Source organism: Lucilia cuprina, chromosome 6, assembly GCF_022045245.1.
Source record: "Lucilia cuprina isolate Lc7/37 chromosome 6, ASM2204524v1, whole genome shotgun sequence".
Taxonomy (NCBI): domain Eukaryota; kingdom Metazoa; phylum Arthropoda; class Insecta; order Diptera; family Calliphoridae; genus Lucilia; species Lucilia cuprina.
In genome coordinates, this window is record NC_060954.1 from 115,237 (window position 1) to 135,326 (window position 20,090).

The following is a 20,090-nucleotide window of genomic DNA, read 5'->3' on the forward strand; positions in this document are numbered from 1 at the left end:
TATGTATTTATATATATTTATACATACCTATAAAGGTAATTTAAAGAAGTTTTGGGGCTATATAGTATAAAAACGTTATTGGTTCTTGCAGTTAGTGTGGTGCTGATGATTGTCGTCATTAATAATTAATCAATTAATTAAATTAAAAAAATCACAGTTATGTTGGAAAATGTATAATTTTTATTACACATATATTTTTTAAAACTTTCTTTGTTAGATCCTAATTATTTAAAATGAAATTAATATTTATTATTATAATTGTTTTTAATTTCTTTTAATTATATTAATTAATATAAATATATTGTAAATTAAATTCCCCATTACCATACAATGAATAAACCGTCAAGATTTAGCAATCGATACTGAAATTACTACATATTTATTAACAGTAGAGGACAAAATTTTAATTAGCGAAAAATAGAAATTATTAAAATAAATTAATTAAAAAATTATAAATTTTAAAAACTTAATTTAATATACATTAAAATATATATAATATGACACGTTGTAATAGAGAACGCTTAAGCTAATATGAATGTGAATGTTATTCACTTGGTTTAAATTGAAAAGTTCTTTAAATATAGGTTTGTATATCATCTATTAAATAGCTTTTAAATTCGTTTGCAGTTAAAAAGATGCACTTTTTTCTATTTATTTTGAACATAAAATAACATTTGTTACTATTACAACTTTTATGACTGTTAAATCTTAGTTTTTATATTTTATTTTAAATTCAAAATCCCATTTATGGACCTATAAAAAATGAGAGAAACGAATGATTTCGAACCAAAAAATATGAAAATTGTTTGAAATAAAATACAAAAATATTACTGCTGTTTCAACTAAATGTTCAGGTTTATTTGGGTATGTGTGAAAGTTTATGTGTTTTATCCCTCCTCCTTTCGGTATTTATATACATAAATATGTACATATGTATGTATGTATATATATATGTATTACTTGCATTCATTCCCATAGAATTTATTGGCTTAAATTTTTATTAGCTTTGCCACTAGGCAAAAAGTTGTATCAACACACAATCTCAAAAAAAATGAGAAAAAGAAAATTTTTCTCTTTAATACACATGCATGGAACATACATGTATGTACATATATTTATTTAATACAGAAGATATGTAGGATAACAAAAATTTAATACATACATATGTATAGATACTTACATAAATGCACAGTATATTAATAATACCCGATTGGAATTTAAGATAAATAAAATATGCCGAAGGCAATATTTTGTAGACACGAAGACGATGACAATCTGCTACTACATAATTGGGTATAAAATATTTGAAGAATTCTTAAGAAAAAAATAAAATAGAATTAGTTTCTTTGTTCGACTTTTCCAATGGGCATTGTGCATAAAGCAAGCAAGCCAAATAAAAATGGCCAATATTGTTGACAATGTAAAGAAGAAACATTTTTTATACAATTTTATTCATTTCTCTATTTTTCTTCTATTAAGTCAACATTTTTGTGTCATCAATTTTATAGACATTACATACTCGCATTACAAAGTTACATATTATTTCTTTGAAATTACATTTTGTGAAATGTACGAACTTGTGATTTAAAATATTTTTGAGAATAAAAAATTTACTAAAACCATTAGTTATTGCGGTCAGAGTAAATGTTGAAATGATTATGAATTATAAGGGGCTCTACACAAAATTGTGTATCTGTATCCCGTAACTTGTATAATTAATATTCTGAGCGCCATATGCTAATTGTATTTTATTACAATAATAATTTAATATACATACAATCACGTAACTATATATATACACATTATATATGTTTATCCCGGGGTAATATGTTGTGAATTTAAAAATGTAAATTTAAAAGGACTTTCGTATTTTACGCGACAGAATTGTTAGGTGTTTAAGATGTTATTGTGTTGTCTTAAAATATGATTTTTTTTTTCAATTTCAACATACATGCACATATATATGTATAATTGAATTTAGATCAAGTTTTATATGCATTTTTTTTAATCAACAACTAATAATTTTAAGGTAAAGTTTTGTAATTATTTCAATTAGACTGCAATATTGTTACTTATCATATTTTTAACTAAATTTTAAATTCCACAACTAATGATAGTAGATATTTTTAAAAATATATGAAATTATATGAAATACATTTAACAATTATAAGATTTAGAGCAAATGATGTTAGACGTTAGTTGAAATCACAGCTGAGAAATGAAGAACGTCTTAAAAGTGTGATAGGCACAATAGTTCATTTTAAATGCTCAAATATTTTAAACAATTACAGATTTCATAAAATCGGAATATTTGCCATTATTAGCCAATGTTTATTTTTATTTCATTTGTACTCATACTGAATTTGTTCCACCCATTTTGTTAATTTTATATTTGGGCTTAGATGTATGCATGTGTTAGTGTTTTATGGTTTTATATACCTACAACATGTGCCTAAAATAAATGTGTGTAATATTTGTTTAAAAACTTTTTTATATATGTTCCCAGCTCTTACATTTGCACCGACTTATAAACACACATAAATGTGTAATATGTAAGTACGTAGTATATTAGATGATGTCTATAACGAGAGCTAAAAGCACTAACGAACCATAAAGTGTGAAAAAAATCCTCCCAAATTATTAATGTGGTCATATATTTGCGTTATTTCTTTCCTAAAACAGCCATTTATTTGGTTGGTGTTCACATGTACACATACAAATACTAAAAACACACACAATATTGGTGCCATTTGGCTGTAATTAGTGTAATGTTTTTTTCGTTCATATTTTTTTAATTTTTTCACCAACTGTTTTTATTAGAAAAACTTTATATTGTTCAATGTATTGGCTTCATACGATTTATGTATGTGTATGTAAACACATATATATGTATGTGTAATTATTGTACATGTACAGAAATAAATGAGCAAATTACAATAAATTTAACAGCAGAGTGTGTCTGTATTTATGTATAAAAGTATCTAAGGCATGGTGCTTAATTTGTGTTTGTGTGGTTATGGTGAGAGTAATCAAATATTACAATATAAGGAGGTAATTATTTTTTAAACACGCTTATTTATTTCCCTCAAAGAAGTTGGCTCACTTCGAATTTTAAGTAAAAATACGTTTGGAGTTTAATATTTAAATCTTAACGCTTCAATTATGAACTTAGAATTTCAATCGATCATTTACCTTTACAATATTGTATGCAACATGAAATATTTATGGAACACATTTTACAATGTTCATAAATAAAGAGATTGTATTTTCACAGCAATCCTTAACTGAACATTATTCTCAAAGCATACTTTAATACAAAAGAAAATCCATAAAATATGGGTCAAAATAAAACTTCACCACTTCTTGTTCTGTTTATATTCATACGTATATGCATACAAACATATAAGTATTTAATACAAGTTTATGTTTATATGCTTATATACATACATTCATATACATACATTCATATACATATGTTTATTATATTCACACTTACTTGTTGTTTACTAACAAGTGATTGCAACTGAAAAAGTATTTTAGATGAAAACTTCTTAAGTAAATGTATTGTACTCTTCAACAGCAGAATGAAACAAATTTTCATTTAATCAAACAAATTTTCATTTAAAATTTTTGAAACGTTGCCGTAAACCCTAATGGTTTTATATGTTTAAAGACATAAATACATCTTGCATTTCTATACAAAAAGGCTCATTCCCTTTGAAAACTTCCTACTTATGCAGTTGAAAACGAAGAAAAAACTAAGATTCGCACACACTTCATTAAAATTATAAAAGACCTTAATTTAAAAAAAAAAAATAAATTAAACTCAACAATGAAAAGTTTAACTAAAAATAATTTATGTTGGTCATTGTCGTAACTACTAACTATAAATAGTAAATTTTTCACATATTCAAATGAAAAAAAGCTGTTTCTTTCGTAATTTGGCTTAAAAAATATTCTCAAAACACAATTCGTTTATTTCGAATACTTTCTAAGTAATGTTTTAAGATTTCTTTTGTATTTTTTTAAGGGAAATCTGATAAAAACTTGAGATGCCCTTTGAGATTTGTATTTGTGAATGAAATGTATATTTTATTTTTTATGAACAATACTTTGTGGTACAAAGCAACAAATATTATCATACAGATCATCACAATCACCATCATCGTAATTTTCGTCTTCATCGTATGACTTGTTGTTTTGTTTTTATTCAATAGTATTTTTATTTTTATTCAATAAAGTCAACCATTTATATTTATTATGTGTAAAATATACAAAACGAATTGTCGGGTGGTTGTTACATTTTTTTCTAACTTCGAAACGAATAAATTTGTTTAAAATCAAACTTGCATAATTCTATTCATGTTCTTACGATTTTCTTTTAAAACATCCAGATAAGAAAACGAAAAAGACTAGGAAATACAGAAATCTAATTTATTTAAAGATAAAAATCTTATGGTGCTTTTATGGAACTCAGCCTACATAATCTTTGCAAATGTTTTAGTATTGAGTAGGATTTTCTTATTTATTTTTAATTTTATTAAAAGCTGCCAAAGCCAAAGCGAAAGCAACAGATATGTATGTACATACACCCATATGCATGCGTACATTTACGATTTGTATGTTACTATTTGAAAATAAATAAAATAGGGAATATGGAAAATAATGTATTTCTTTTAGACAAATTGTCGAAGGATTTTTATCAGATTAAAATTAGAAAATAAAACGATTGATGTTGCGTTATTGTGGTACAAGACAAAAACTAATCTGTAAAATCGCAATAATTTCATTATTAAATTATAATAGTTTGCACAATTAATTTGGCTTGTAGCCATTCGCTACCATGACCCTCAATTAATTTGGAGATCAAAATAACTTGCAAAATAAAACTATTAGATTCGGGATTAAAAATGAATGAAATTTTAAGTGTTAATTTAATTTTGGTTGTTAAAAAAATGGGGATTTTTCTTTTTTGTTTAAATTTGATTTAAATTTAAATATAACCTAAACGATTCGAGTGAACATAACAGTATTTGTACTATCCGCCATAAATATACATTAATATTCACCCTTTCACTGTCTGTTGTTCAACGTTATGCCTTTTTATACTTTCTTTCTTTTAGACATTTTTATTTAATTCAAAGTTGGGTGCTTTTTTCTTCTTGTGTGGCTAATTTCATATGCAAAAATTTGTTTCAAAACAAAGTTTCAGTTCACATTCATTTATTTCAGTTATTTGTTCATTTTCATTCCTTCGTGCTCCTTCTCGCATTTGTTAGTCCCATTTTTTCTGGCGTTATAACATGGCAACCGGAAATACTTAGTAGAAAAACACAAGTTGAAAATTGTGATTTGTCCTTGTATAGGCATAAATTAAATAGGACTTTTATTACTTTTTATGTATGTTTTATTTAAGTATTCTTTTTTTGTTGCCTTATTTTCGTGCAAAGTCAACTTTTTGGCCCCATTTTTTCTTATTTTAGCCAAAAGTGAGTGTAAAACATTTCAAATTACTTTAGAGTAAAAAATTTATGGATGTCCATTAAATGGGTTTGAAACGGTGGTCTCTGAAGTAAAATTAATGAAGTGTAAAAGGGATTTCAAATACAAAGAAAACACTCTGGTTTTCTTTTTAATCTTTTTAACGAATTATAACTTACAAAGTCCCTGAAATGTACATAATTTCATTCTATTTAAATTCTATTTTCGCTTTCACTAATAATAATCGTACATTCTTACAACAATGTCTGGCTTTTGCGGTTTAAAGGTTACGATTTACTTAAGACCAGTACAATAACAATAAAAAATAAAAACAAATACAAACATAAAAATAAAATAAACAACGACTTAGTGGTTTTTATTTTGGTTTTGAATATTTGCTTTGTGTGTGTCTGTCAGTATGCCAATATAAGAGAGTGTTGGTGTGCGTCGGGAAAAGAGAGCTTTTTTTATGAATATTTGTTTATGTCCCATAAAAGACAAAACAAATACATATGTGTTAGGTTTATATACTTAGAACCTGCTTTGGAAAACACAAAATAATTCAATTTGTAAATTTGAATGTAAAACAACAACAAATATTCACTCACATGTAGTTCTTTTTTTCATAAAAATTTAATAAATAAATTATTTGCTTTAAGTGATGTTTGTTTAACACTTTCATAGTTCTGACACTGGATTAGTATGGTGAGATTACAATTTCACATAGTTTTGGAGAAACACGGATTAGAAGGTTTTATGATATTTTACTATTTCTTAAATAACTTTAAGAATTTACTTCAATAAAAAACCTATTTCAACACAGACTTCTAATTCGAAGAATGTTCTTCTTTATGATTCCAAACATAAAGTAATTTTATGTTGATTTATTTTAAGTGATTTAAAGGATTATATTATGGTAACAATTAACTAATTTGACTAAATAATTTTAATACAAATAAAAAAGAAATTTGACATTTCTTCGAAAACATTTGATCTTTAAATCAATATCGGAGAAATAGTTCCCAAATGATCTTGTCTTTAAAAATGTTGTGGTTGATTTTAAATGTTCGAACTGCTTAGGTACTTATAGTTAAAAGCGAAAAAAAAAATCAAAACTCACGTACAAGCTGTTGCGAAAGAACTCCAAAAAACCAAACTGGAGATAGTCATTGGGTAAAAATAATAAATAAAAAACAGAAATGCTTACTTGTTCAATTGCTTAAGCTTCATTTATTATACAACAACTTTTTAAAATACAAAATTATTGTGATGCACAGAACTACCCAGATACTTCAACAGATAGAAAGAATTAGACAGACCAAACTATACACATAATCTTACATGCTGACATACATGTATGTATTTAAGAAAAATGTGTATGGTATTTGAGAAGAAAATGAAAAAGGAAAATAAGAGCTGCCACCATTTTCGTTACAAACACAACGCAATACTATGAACAACAATGCCAGCACTTATAGTTGTAACTGTATTTTTAGTTTAAGCATCAGAGACAACAGCTGCAGAAGGAATTTCCTAGGGAAAGGCTTCCGAAGGCAAAAAATAAATATGTATAATAAATGTGGCATTGTGTACCGAATGAGTTAATTACAACATTTTTGTGACCCAGATTCAACATTTGTCAGTATCACGAAAAGAAGTTAAAACCAACAAAAGAAGTATGAATTTATTATCGAGCGTAGGCGACAATATGATACACTACACCAGTGAGTATGGTACAAATGTGGATTATTTTAAATAAAAAACATTTAAGGTATTTTCTATTTTATTATTTTTTTTTTAACATATAAGACATTTTACATAATTATGAGCACAGAAAAGGCTTCGTCCTAAGAGTATGAATATACACATACATTTGTATGTGTAAATATATAAACCCGGGAATTCAGTAGTTACTTTACTGCTTCTAAGTAATATAGAAAGTAGACACTTTAAAATCCTTAGAGAAGGCGGGTGGACTGCCAGGACTGTCCACCCGAACTGCTGAGAAGCCAACCTTTGTAAAAAAAACAATGTGGACGAAATATATCAAATCCTGGGTATATTGTCTTTTCTTGCGCTATGTTGGGTTTGTGGGGGAAATATATAAATCTTCAGTCTTCCACTTGGAGTGAAAAAAATATAAAATTAAATGCACATTTATTTACACTTTACTTGCCAATTTTACACGTACACAAGCAATAGAACAAGTACTTTATTCTCGTACAAAACTTGAGTTACGATGAGATGATGCAGAGGATACTATTTGGTTAAGGTGTATCTATTATGAAGAATATTTCGGCTCTAATAGTAGTAAACAGACTCATGCTTGTTATTTTAATTTACACCCAAATAAATAACTATTTTGCTTTTTCTACTTAAGACTCACACGCCCACACTCATCTTAATATATGTATTTACACAACTTGTGTAAATGTGTGGTATTATAAAAACGGGGCTTTTGTATTTGTTAGGAACAGTTTACCAGCAGTTCGGGGGAACTAGTTATTTAACCAACCACTTAATGTTACCCCTAACCTAGCTAATGCTACATGTCAAACTATTTGTCTACTTGCCTATACAGTTATAAAAATATTAGTGTCGACCTTAGAATATGTAGCTTTACATTGAATATGTAATTATTTTGTATTTTTATGAATTTTTGTTAACTCATTTATAATTGTTTAAACAATGTATTTTCTGTCTTAATCAAAGTAAATTATATACAAATTTAAAGTTACTACTTATATGGATATAGTAATGCCTATATCCATTTTTTCAATATAATTTAAAAAAAAAAATTTTTGTTAAATTATAGTCCTAATACATAAAGTATGTTTTTAAACAAAATATTTGTTAAACGAAAAAAAATTTACACACAAATTAAACAAACTATTCGACATTTATAAATATTTTAGTTTATGTTCCAAAACATTTTAGAACTTGGAGATTAATTAGAAAATTCAACAAAATAACAAGAACAAAAATGCACACTTTTTGGGATTAAAAACTAAAATGAAAAAAAAAAATATATATATATATAATATTATATATTATTATATATATTATATATATATTATATATATATTATATTATATATATATATATATATATATATATATATATATATATATATATATATATATATATATATATATATATATATATATATATATATATTATATATATATAATATATATATATATATATATATATATATATATATATATAATATATATAATATATATATATATATATATTTTCATTTAAGTCATAAAGTTAACACACAGTCCTCATGCACTTACATTCATTTGTATATGAATCTCTAGTGTGGGAAAAGGTCGAAATAAGTAAATTTTATTTTGAAAATAAATGGTGATTTCAAAAGAAATTTTTATTAATTTCTGAATCATTTTGAATTTTGTTTGTCTTTAACACAAAAGTTCTGTGTGAACGTAAGGCTAATAAGTAAATAAAAATACTAGTGTATGTACTTATTTATGTATGTATACACACATACATACGTACATATTGAGTTCATGTAATAAGTGTTTAAAGTTCTGTCTATCTTAAGTATTTATTTATTTAAATTTTATTTTGGTAGAATATGTAATTGCTTGTAGTTTTGTTGATTTTCCATTTTGGCAAAAATGTATGGGATTAGGACCTTTTACTTTATTTTCTTCAGCCAAAATTAAATAACTGAGGATTATAATTTTAAATATTTTTATTTTCTTAAACCATTTTGACCATTTGGCAAAATTTACAGTTAAAGATGTATGTTTAAATTATAAACATAAATACATATGTATATACACAAACATATGTAAGAGACGTTTATCGCTAAAAATCATATGTGAATAACAGAAGATTTTTCGGTTTGTTAAGGAGTTACGAACAAAGTAAAATCGTATAGAAGAACATCAAAAGTCTAAGAAGCCACAAGACTACATTTAACACAATGTAAATACAAAAACACATTCATGTGAATACAAAAAGAACATCTGAAAGCCAAAAAACTAAATAAGGAATTAAAATGAAAATCCTGCATACTTAACAAAACTGTTAAGCTTCATCTAAGGCATCCTTACATCTCGACTTACTCATATACACTTGCAAACCCACATACATATGTACGTACTATATATGTTTATCTATGTATATTCATGTACATATTTAGTTGTTATTCGTATTAAGGATCTTTAAGAGAAAAAAACTCTTACAATTACAAACATCTATTTACAGATGTTTTGTTGTTTTCTAGTAGGTTTATTTGTTTGAATGTCAAGAGATTTTTTCTCCCGTATCCCCCGTCATTGTACCGGCATTCATTCTTTATATTATTGTTGGTGTTTGTTTTTAAATGAAAATATTTCCTTTTACATGAGTTTTTCTAATATAATTGTTGTTGTTTTAACTAAGCACATTTATGTGTGTGTGTATGCTTGTGAACAAAAAATATTAAAGTACGTGTTAGTATGTATATTAGTTATACAAGTATGTATACATACAAAGGAACTTATACATACTTACAAATCTAAACAACTATGTATGTGAGTCAATAAGTGTTTACAACATAGCTGTCTATGTGTATTTGGTAGTGTGGTTATTGTGTCAATGTATTTTATTATTTAATCTATGTGTGTGTGTGTGTGTTTGCATTTCATTTAATGTTTATTTATAATTTACAACATTTTTCTGCTTTTGGTTTTTTGTTCTTATTTGTATGCTAATCCTCTAATAGTAATTACATAAATAAATCAAAGGAAAGGGATTAGCAGCACACATATACTAAACAGTTTGCAAAAAATATGCATACATATACACTCATAAATATGTAGATATATACATATATATTATTATATTCCAGACATAAACTTATACACATTTGTACATACGTATGTATAATTACTTAGAGAAAGAATAATCTTACGATTGCATTAAATAATATAAAAGGGGCTAATTAATATTTGCTCGATTCAAAATAAAGGTTAATTTTAAATCCGCTTTGAATAATGTAGTATTTAAGGCTATTAAACTAAATTATACACTAAAATAATCAGTTAACATTAAATACTTGTACATGTACAAAAATGAATGGAACACTAAAGTAAAAGAAATACTAAACACATGTTTAGGAAAAATTAGTAAAAATAATTTTCATTCATGGAAATATCAAAAAACACATATGTGCACATTTTATTAGTATCAATTTTTTAAACGTTAATGTTATTTTCACACTACAATACTGTGTATTTATATCACAACGGATTTATAGTTTACACTTAGGAACAAATAAATAACACAAATTAAATATTATAGTCTGAAGCGGCTTAATATTCCTTAAATTCGATGAAATCAATCGTTTGAATCGTAATATTATTATTTTCATAAAAAGTCTATATTCGGTTGGGTGCAAATATAATTTATAAACAACTATTCGGATATTTATATAGGATGTACATAAACTAATTCCAGTGTTAAAATATGCTAAAAAATAACTGGAACCAAACCCAAAGACAGAAAACTAAACCATTATTGTTTTTTATCTGCCAATAGCCACCAACATTGACAATAAATATCCTAAGCAAATAAAAGTGTACAAATAACTTTCTGTTTTAAAAACAACCTTTTATTTTGTGGTAAAACCGAAACAGACAAAAAATATAATGTTAGTAATTGTGGGTCTAAATGAACAGTACATATGCCCTACACAATATAGAAATAATAACTTTTTTCAGTACGTTTTACGAATATTTACAGCATAAATAAAGTTAAATATGTATTAATTTAAAAATTATCATTTACATGATAAATAAGCAAATATATGTACATACATATGTATGTATATGTGGTGCTTTATTACATCCACTCCATCAAATAGTTTTCAATGCAAATACAATGGAGAGATACAAATGAAATGACAGGACTTTGTATACCCTTATCATACATAGCAAATGATTGAAAAAGAGTAAAAAAGGCCTTAAACTCCTGCACAAACATGTGCCATAAAACAGTAACACAACACTTTTATATACTCATTAGATAATGTTGGGAAAAAAGGAAAAAAATATAAATAACAAAAAAGGAAACAACAAAAATACTTATATATAATTTAAGACAAATATTGCAAATAAAACATACGATTGAGCAACAAACAAGGGTGTATATTTGTAAAAGAAAAATGTGGATTTAGATAAAAAAGGTTAAAGTATTTTAAAAATATTTAAATAGCAAAATAAAAGAAGAAAAAAACGAAAAGATTCCTCCACATTTGTTGAATGGCATAAAAAAGGACATTCCTTCTTGTGTTTTTGTTTCTGCTAAATGCGTTACTAAATGGTTGTTTCATTTTTGTTATGGTTTTTCTGTGTATTTAAGATTTCTACAACTTTGTTTTTATTTAGTATCAAATGATAAATGACCTTGTAAAGTAAAAACTTTACAATGTAAATATGAGAAAAAACACAAAACAAACATGACAAACACCAACAACAAATTTTTAAAGTTCAAATACATTAAAGAGTGATAAATTAAAATGAAATAAAATATTACATTTTATATTAATTCGTTTTTTTTATTAAGACATATTAAGTCTATTATACAATATTCTTGAATAGAGTTTTCTATTTTTATTGTGAAAAGTAAAAAACAATAAACATTAATGATAACATTCAGACAATAGTTACAGTTTGTGTTGCATTATTTGCATATTTTGTTTTTATATATTCATAGCCCCCATACAAAAATATTTAACAGTCATAAATGTTTAATGACTTTAACGTTCACTACGATTATAGCGATTAAATATAATAATAATAATAATAATAATAATAATAATAACAATAATAATAATATTTATAATAATAAACAAATTAAATTAAAAATTTACCTTCCAACAAGTATTTTACTGAAAAGAAAAATAAAAATAAAATAAAAATTGAGAAATAATAATAATAAAAAAATTATAACATTAATGATAAATTAAGAATGCATATTAGGATATTCAATTATTCAGGATTTTATCTTTTATGAGGTTAATAATCGAAAAACTCAAAATCATTGCTTAAATCGAGTAGAGAGAATTTGAATTTTTTAATCGTGCGTATATCATATAATGCACAATTGGGACGAACTACAAGTTTCGTAAAGCGAACGGCTTTACGAAAATTGGTTGCGTAGATTCGTCACACAATTAACTAAAATAAATTTTTAAATCTTTGATTTATCTTTTAATTCAAGGCAATATGAATTCAATATTTTCATTTTAAATTCAAATAAATTTCAGGAATTGTATTTATTTATTTATTTATTTATTTTAAAATTAATTTTCGTATTTCTCATTCAAATAATATCAAATTTCAAAATATGCTCGTATCTCGATAAAAAGCTACAAAATCAAGTTCTATACTTGCCTTGATGACCCCATGAACTTTATAAATATAGGGCCTTATTTGACCTTAGCTTTATTAAAAGCCCAAAATTTGACTTGGTCGGCCTCACCCGACTATAATTTTTTTTAACAATGAAAAAAAAAAACAATGTTAATATAACATAGCATAAGAAAAAACATTCCTTTGAACAAAATTTATTCAATATATTTTAGTATGTTCAAAATCTGATGACGAAAATTCGTAATTTGTTCCAATTGCGCGTATTGCATAAATCTTATTTACAAATAATCAAACAAATTTGTTATTTTCCATTCTTCGAGTTTAATTCTTTGAAAATTTTGTAATTACTTTTTTTTTAAACTTTATTTTAATATTTATTTTCGTTAGTTATATTATTTATATAGTTATATTATGCAAATTAAATTATTATTTTATTATAGAAATTTTTCTGTAACGATTTCCTAAATATTTATAATTTGTTAATTGCTCTAAGTTGCGGAATTTGTTTAAATATTAATACAAAATGTAGAAGAGAAATTTTTTAGTTTTATTATGTTTGTATTTCATAAAATAATTGACCTTTTAATTTTTGTAAATTTGTTGTTGTTTGAAAGAAAAACTTTTTTAACTCAAGTAGAAAATATTTTTAATTTAAAAACCTGTTTAACAATAAAAAAGTTTTGCTAATAAAGTTGATTTTAATAAACTTCTTGTTTTTCTGTTTGTTTGCTTTAGAAGCCAGGGAAAATACAAACGAAAACATTTTTAGCAACAAAAACAACAACAATTTACATTAATAATTCATAAATCCCAAGGAAAATATGTGTGTACGTTTTTGTTTTGTTGCTATTGTTATCCTGCTTGAAATAAAACTTATTAAATGTGATGATAAATGAGCCTAAAAATAAAAGTAAAAAAATTCTACTATAAATTAATAATAATAAATAAAATAATGTTTCTGGGTTTTTAATATTTTTCAAATTATATTTTTGAATTGTTCTTTGATCGCGTCTAGTGATTTGTTTTTTTTTAATGTTCTCTGTCATTTCGCTCAATGTCTGCTTGTATAGTAGTAAAATGAAAATAAATAAAATAAGAGACAATGGTATGTTATCTGTCACATAAAATTATGTTTTATATTTTTTAAAAGTAGTTTTTCTTTGTATGAGAATCTTTATTTTTCTTATCAGGCTGTCAGTATGTGTGTTTTTTCGGTTTTGGCTCCACAAATTTCATTGACTTTGCGATTTTTTCAAACATTTTGTTAAACTTCATTGCAAAGCTCGTAAAATACATTTGTTGCCATTCTTGTATGTAAGTGTGTGAGTTTTCTTCTTTTCTTATGCTTGGTGTTTTTGATAATAAAAGTTACAATAAGCAAAAACAACAGCAAAGTTTTGTAATAAACATTCTTTCTCCAATTCAAGGAATACACACATATGTTTGAACATGTACTTTAAAAGGAAGTTTTTCTCTTTCATATTGAATGTAATTTGTAACTTATGACCTTGATTAAAAGCGTGACAAAAATTTTGTTAATAAAATATGAATAATAAATCAAGAGACAGCAAGCGAAACTTTGTTTATATATATTTTTTTTTGCAAATGCCACAATATATATATTTCTTTCGATTTTAAAAGCTAAGATCTTAAACATTAGTTTTTAGTAAAATTTTATCAACATTTTTCTATAATGATCTGCGTTTATGAATAATATGATAAACTTATTCGAATGCGAAAAATTTACTTTTTTCAAACAAAACTTTAACAAAACTATGCAAATTTGTAGTTTCTTTAAGGTTACTACAAATAATATATATGTAAGTAATAAATATGCACACATACATTGAAATGTATGAATGAATTGATGGAAATTTGTCTACTGCCGTTATGGGTGCGTATGACAAACACAAACGTAAGTGTATATCACTCATACGTACAAGTGTAACAAAAAAAATAAATAAAATCACTTTTATTTTTTTAGGCAAATAACATGTTTTAAATAATTTTTTCAGAAATTATATATTAAAAAGTTGTAAATTATTCCAAACTAATTCAATATTATGCAGGTAAAATATAATTATACACACCTCGAAGGAATTATAAAGCAGGAGATAACAACTCGCATAACTGTAAATTTATAAACTATAGAATATAATACAAAATTTATATATATATATATTCCTTTTTTTAATTTTTAAACTTTTATTTTGACGATATATGAAATCATTGTAAGGTATAACTATATTATTTCTTGTATAAAGTTAAAAATATTCGCAAAATTTTAGGTTTAAAATAGACCAATCGCATTCGATAAAATCATTGCTTTGCGGGAATATCTTAGAAAATTGTATACTAAACGATCATAATTTTAGCGAATCATGTAGTTTTCATGCTTCATATTAGATATGTTGAAAAAATGAAAGCCTTAATTTACAAAATTTGCAAGTTTCTTTTATTAAAGAAATAAACTTTATTTATTTTTAACTTAAAAAAATAAAGAATTGATCTAGTAGCTCATAGCTATTAATAATGTTTTAAGTATTAATTACAACCTGATGAATAATTATTGAATAGCAATCGTCAATGTACAATGTGGTAATTAGGACCTCAATTAGGCAACAATTTATATCAAAGTACCACTTTTATTTTACATTCTTACATATACGTACATACAATTTAAGTTAAATTTTTTCATAATGTAACTTACCATTTTCTTCCTCGATGTTACGTGTCATGGCTGTGGGTGTTACACGAGCACGTGTTGATGTTGTGTGAGCTGCACAACATATAATGAGTATAAAAAGCCAACATAATACAGATGAACAGGACAGTTGTACGTATGATGATAAATCCATAGTTCAGACAGTGTAAATACGTAATACCAGTGATTGTAAAAAAGTCAAACCGTATCGAGATGAGCAGAACTGAGTAGAGTTGAGTTGGATATAGTTAAGATGTGTTGTATTATTTTGTTTGGTTTAGAATGGTAAAGTTCGTGTTTCGTTAGTGGAACGGAATTCTATTCAAATGAGTGTTTGTGTGGCGCATAAAATTGAAATAAGGATACAAATAAAAGGAAGTAATACACATATAAGAAACAGGAACAGGATTAGTTGTGGAGCTGGTTTACGATGACGCTGATAACACGAGACAGAAAGAGTCAGGAGCAAGTAAGTGCACCAGCAGTTGCTCCAATGAATATGCAAGACATGTATATTCAGAATGTTAATTATGTTCAGTTGTAATTGTTGTTAATGATGTTTTTGTTTTTTTTTATGTACATGTGTTTGCTTTTATTCACAACAATTTTATTTAATAGTGTTATGAGTATACTTGTAGTTAATGTTGTTATAGTTGTTTCTGCTTCTGTTCTTTTTCATTTTTTGTTGGTTTACATTTTTGTTTTTATTTTTTTATTATTACTTGACTTGAGCTGTATTATGTTTAAATTTACATGGCCATGGGTATTGATTGCTATTTATGTTGTGCGAGTTCCAATATAATAGAAGTATATATTGCCACCTGTACTTACTATAAACCGCAAATGATTGTAAACTTTGTATTCAAGGAAATGGTTTGTCGACCAATAATACAAACTAGAACAATACAATAGCAAAACAAAAGTATAATATAAAATTTGTACAATGTCACAATTTTTGCTTTAAAAATTTGCAATAGTTTCAAATTTATTATTCATTATTGGATAGAATTCTCACTGAACTGGTTGGCCTCAAGTTTGCAGTTGAAGTGATTTTTTTCATAGCAACTAAATTCAAAATTGAAATTAAATTTATACTAAAGTCTACTACATTTCTTATAGCGAAAATCTATTTGTAATATGTATTTCCATGCAGAAAATGTATGTATTTTAAATTGATTTTCACAACATTCCTCGACTTCAATTTCATTTCACAACACTTTCTTTTTCAAGTATGCCACTTGTAATAAAATATTCTCATAAATTTTTCGCATTTCTTGAATTTGGATTCTTAGAGTTCTTGTTATTTGAGTGAACTGAGAAGATAAAATAAAAAAATACATCAATAAAAAAGCAAAGCATATAAGTAGTGGAAAATATCGTAGGAAAATAGAAAACCAATATATCATCTAACAAACAAGATACAATAAAAATATATATAATGTATACTTATGTGTGTACATTGTACATCTATACAGGCATACATCCATATCTGTAAACTTGTGAAGACACACAAGGCAAACACACGCTTCTCTCTAATATTAATAAATACAAATAAGTGGGAGGGTTTAGGTAGTAAGTAGAATTTCATATCCAAAAGCAAGTCAACATGATTCTAATAATTTTAAATACAATGGGTATTTTTATTTAAATTCTAAAGGAAAAAGTGTACAAAAATTAATTAATTCTACATATAACAGACAAACAGAGTTGAAAGTTGGTCAAAAGATGAAAAAATACAAGGCATTTAACATACAACTAAAAAGGTTAAATTATTATATTCCCTTAACAAAATAACATTGAGTCTCGTTCATTTAAATCAATTAAAATACATTTCCTCTGGAGCTTTGATGCTTTTACTGTGGGAAAATTTTATGATTAAAATATAAAATGTCCCACCGTGCATAGTTTTTTTTCAGTTTTTGTGTTATTATCGCAGTACGATGAAATCAGAGAGAATATACTTTAATTTTATTCTGCGTAACTATGTATAACAGGAACCAATATATGTACTTGTGTGTACAAGGAAAAGTACATGATTTTGGTACATTATGCACACACATCTATGGGCACATACTAGTACACACAATTCCAGTAAGCAAACAAGAGGAAAAGTAAGCACTGCGAAGAGCTGCAATGTAGAATAATATATATATAGCAGGACGACTGAAGAAAACGTTTGTATGCAGGATGTGTTGTGTGTTGTGTGTTGTTTTGTTTGTTTATATGTATATTTATTTTTGTTGTTATTGCTGTACAAGTGTAGTAGTTATAGCAGTAGTGGTAGTGATAGTCATACTTATTGTATAGTTATGACCATATAGACAGTATACGATTTCCGTTTTCCTGTTTATGGTTATTGAGAGTACATAACATTCTCGTTAGAAACTCACTTACATACATATGTATATAAAAATTAATATCGTACAAAAACATTTTTTTAAACTGAATATATTGTTCACATTTATGTGTGTATGTTCATTTACGTTAGAGTGTCCCGAGGAACAGTCTTTTTAAGAATCTGATGTAGAAATATCTCTCAATTAATGGGTATAAATGTACTGTTCACTGAAAAAATGGTATGGCCCTCAGTTCCCTAAAACCGATTGAAAATTCTGACCTCCAAAAAAAAAAAATATCTAATATGAAGCTGATTAGGGAAAAATAATTTTATGTATGTTTGGTATATATTTTCACTTTTTATCGAAATACATATGTAAATGTCTAAATAGTCGTAATTTTTAGCTTATTCAGATAAATATTGACATTTGGTTTGGTTTAAAATTATTAAATTATATTCTAATTTATATGTTCCTAAAAATCGTCTGTGGATCAGAAATACTCTATTTCGAAAATAATACAGAGATCTTTTTTAATATATTGCACAGAGGTCAATATTTGAAATTGCTAGAAGGGAACTAAGGACCATTTCGAAAAAAATACTTTTATTTTTCTCGTGTTTATAATGATGGTCCACAGGACACCCTAATATACATATGTCTGAATCTACTGGCATGTGGGAGGGAGTATTTTTAATGTACATAAAAAACAATTTTGTATTAAACAGTACTTTTCCTCTTATTTTTGGGTGAATAAGGTTATGATTTTTCGAACTAATAACAGGGCACGTTTTATTTAGAAAAAATGTTTTTTATCAGCATTTCATCGCAGCAAATAAATAGCAGTAGTTTTATTTTTCTATTATTTATGGATTTGTTAGCAATCGTTAGTTGTTAATAAAAAGTGGCCTGAACATAAACAAGAGTTCGAGCATAAAGATCTTTGTTATTTTTAAGTTAGGTTAAATTCAATATCTATGAAAATTTTCGCTGCTTATAAACCGAAAGTCCGTATAAATGAAATACATGCGTATATAAGTATGTTTGTATCTGTATGAATCGGAAACTCCTGACATGCAGACTAAATATTTATTTTTAAGTACTTGTTCTTTACACTGATGTAAGTATGTATGTGAGTAAATATATGATGATGTTTGTTATTGGCAAATATTATTAAATTTTAATTTAACATAAGTATTTTTCAGTTTGACTAGAATCATAATGTATTAAATTTATATGTATTGCTCTTAAGTTTATATCAAAGTGAAGTGTCTTCCATATTATTCGATTTCCAACTGATTTGAACCATTATGAACCAAAATAGTTAAGGTAAAATATAACACAGGCCATAAATGAAAAAGCTTTTTTAATAGTTTATAAAATATATATTTATCATATTTTTTATTTACTACATAGTATGGAGTACTAAAAACTAACAAAAGATGGAACTACTAATGTTGTTGAAGTATTTTTTTCTTTTCAAATTGTTAAATTAAATAATTTTAATTCTATACTTAGAGTGTGACGTTGAATCTAAACAAGTAAAAAACATTAAAATATTAAAACTCATTCGGTCAGGTCTGAAGAGGATAAAATTCATTTGTTTCAGACTTTATGTAGATAACGAATAATATATTAGTGAATAATGAGTAGATATTTATCCCCTAATTTTGTAATTAAATTATATTTAAAATTATTGCTAACTCAATTACATTTAATAAAGGTCTGCTGAATTTAAACATCATCAAACGACCATAATTCGTAAATCAGCAGAAAAAGCAAACAAAATTCCACACGCCATATAAACACAACATTTTTAAGTGGAACCACCTTCAAATCATAATAAAAATAAAATTAAGCAACAACACAACGAAACACAACAACAATTATAGAAGAACAAAGGAACCATCAAATTCAAATCTGGCGGTAAAAAATTTAAATTAAAATCATTTTTCTATTCTTTTTACGCCCCTCCAAAACGATACATTGTGATTTTTATTTGCATGAACTTTTTCATTCTTTCATTTGTTATATTATTTCTTGCTTTGCATCAAACAATTTATATTGCAGACTAGCGGGTGAGAGCGACTTAGTAACTATAATACAAACAAATATATGTATATTTAAGTATGTATGTACATTAGACCTGCCCTTTTAAAACAGATTTATATTTAATTG

At 25.6% G+C, this 20,090-nt stretch overlaps 1 protein-coding gene across 10 annotated transcripts in view; it reads right to left on the reverse strand.

The window, feature by feature from the left end:
• LOC111675711 (hemicentin-1) overlaps nt 1-20,090 on the reverse strand; it is a 51,738-nt gene that overhangs the window by 26,499 nt on the left and 5,149 nt on the right. For 7 of the 10 annotated variants that reach the window (XR_006941294.1, XM_046954325.1, XM_023436522.2 and 4 more), the window contains exons 2-3: nt 15,583-16,471; nt 12,371-12,388 (exon numbers count right to left, since the gene is read on the reverse strand). Coding sequence is in view for 9 of the 10 variants with exons in the window: in XM_046954325.1 (XP_046810281.1) it covers nt 12,371-12,388; nt 15,583-15,730 (166 nt within the window). In the remaining variant the exon portion in view is untranslated. The remainder of the gene's footprint in view (nt 1-12,370; nt 12,389-15,582; nt 16,472-20,090) is intronic. The other 3 variants (XM_046954319.1, XM_046954322.1, XM_046954323.1) reach the window with 2 other exon arrangements.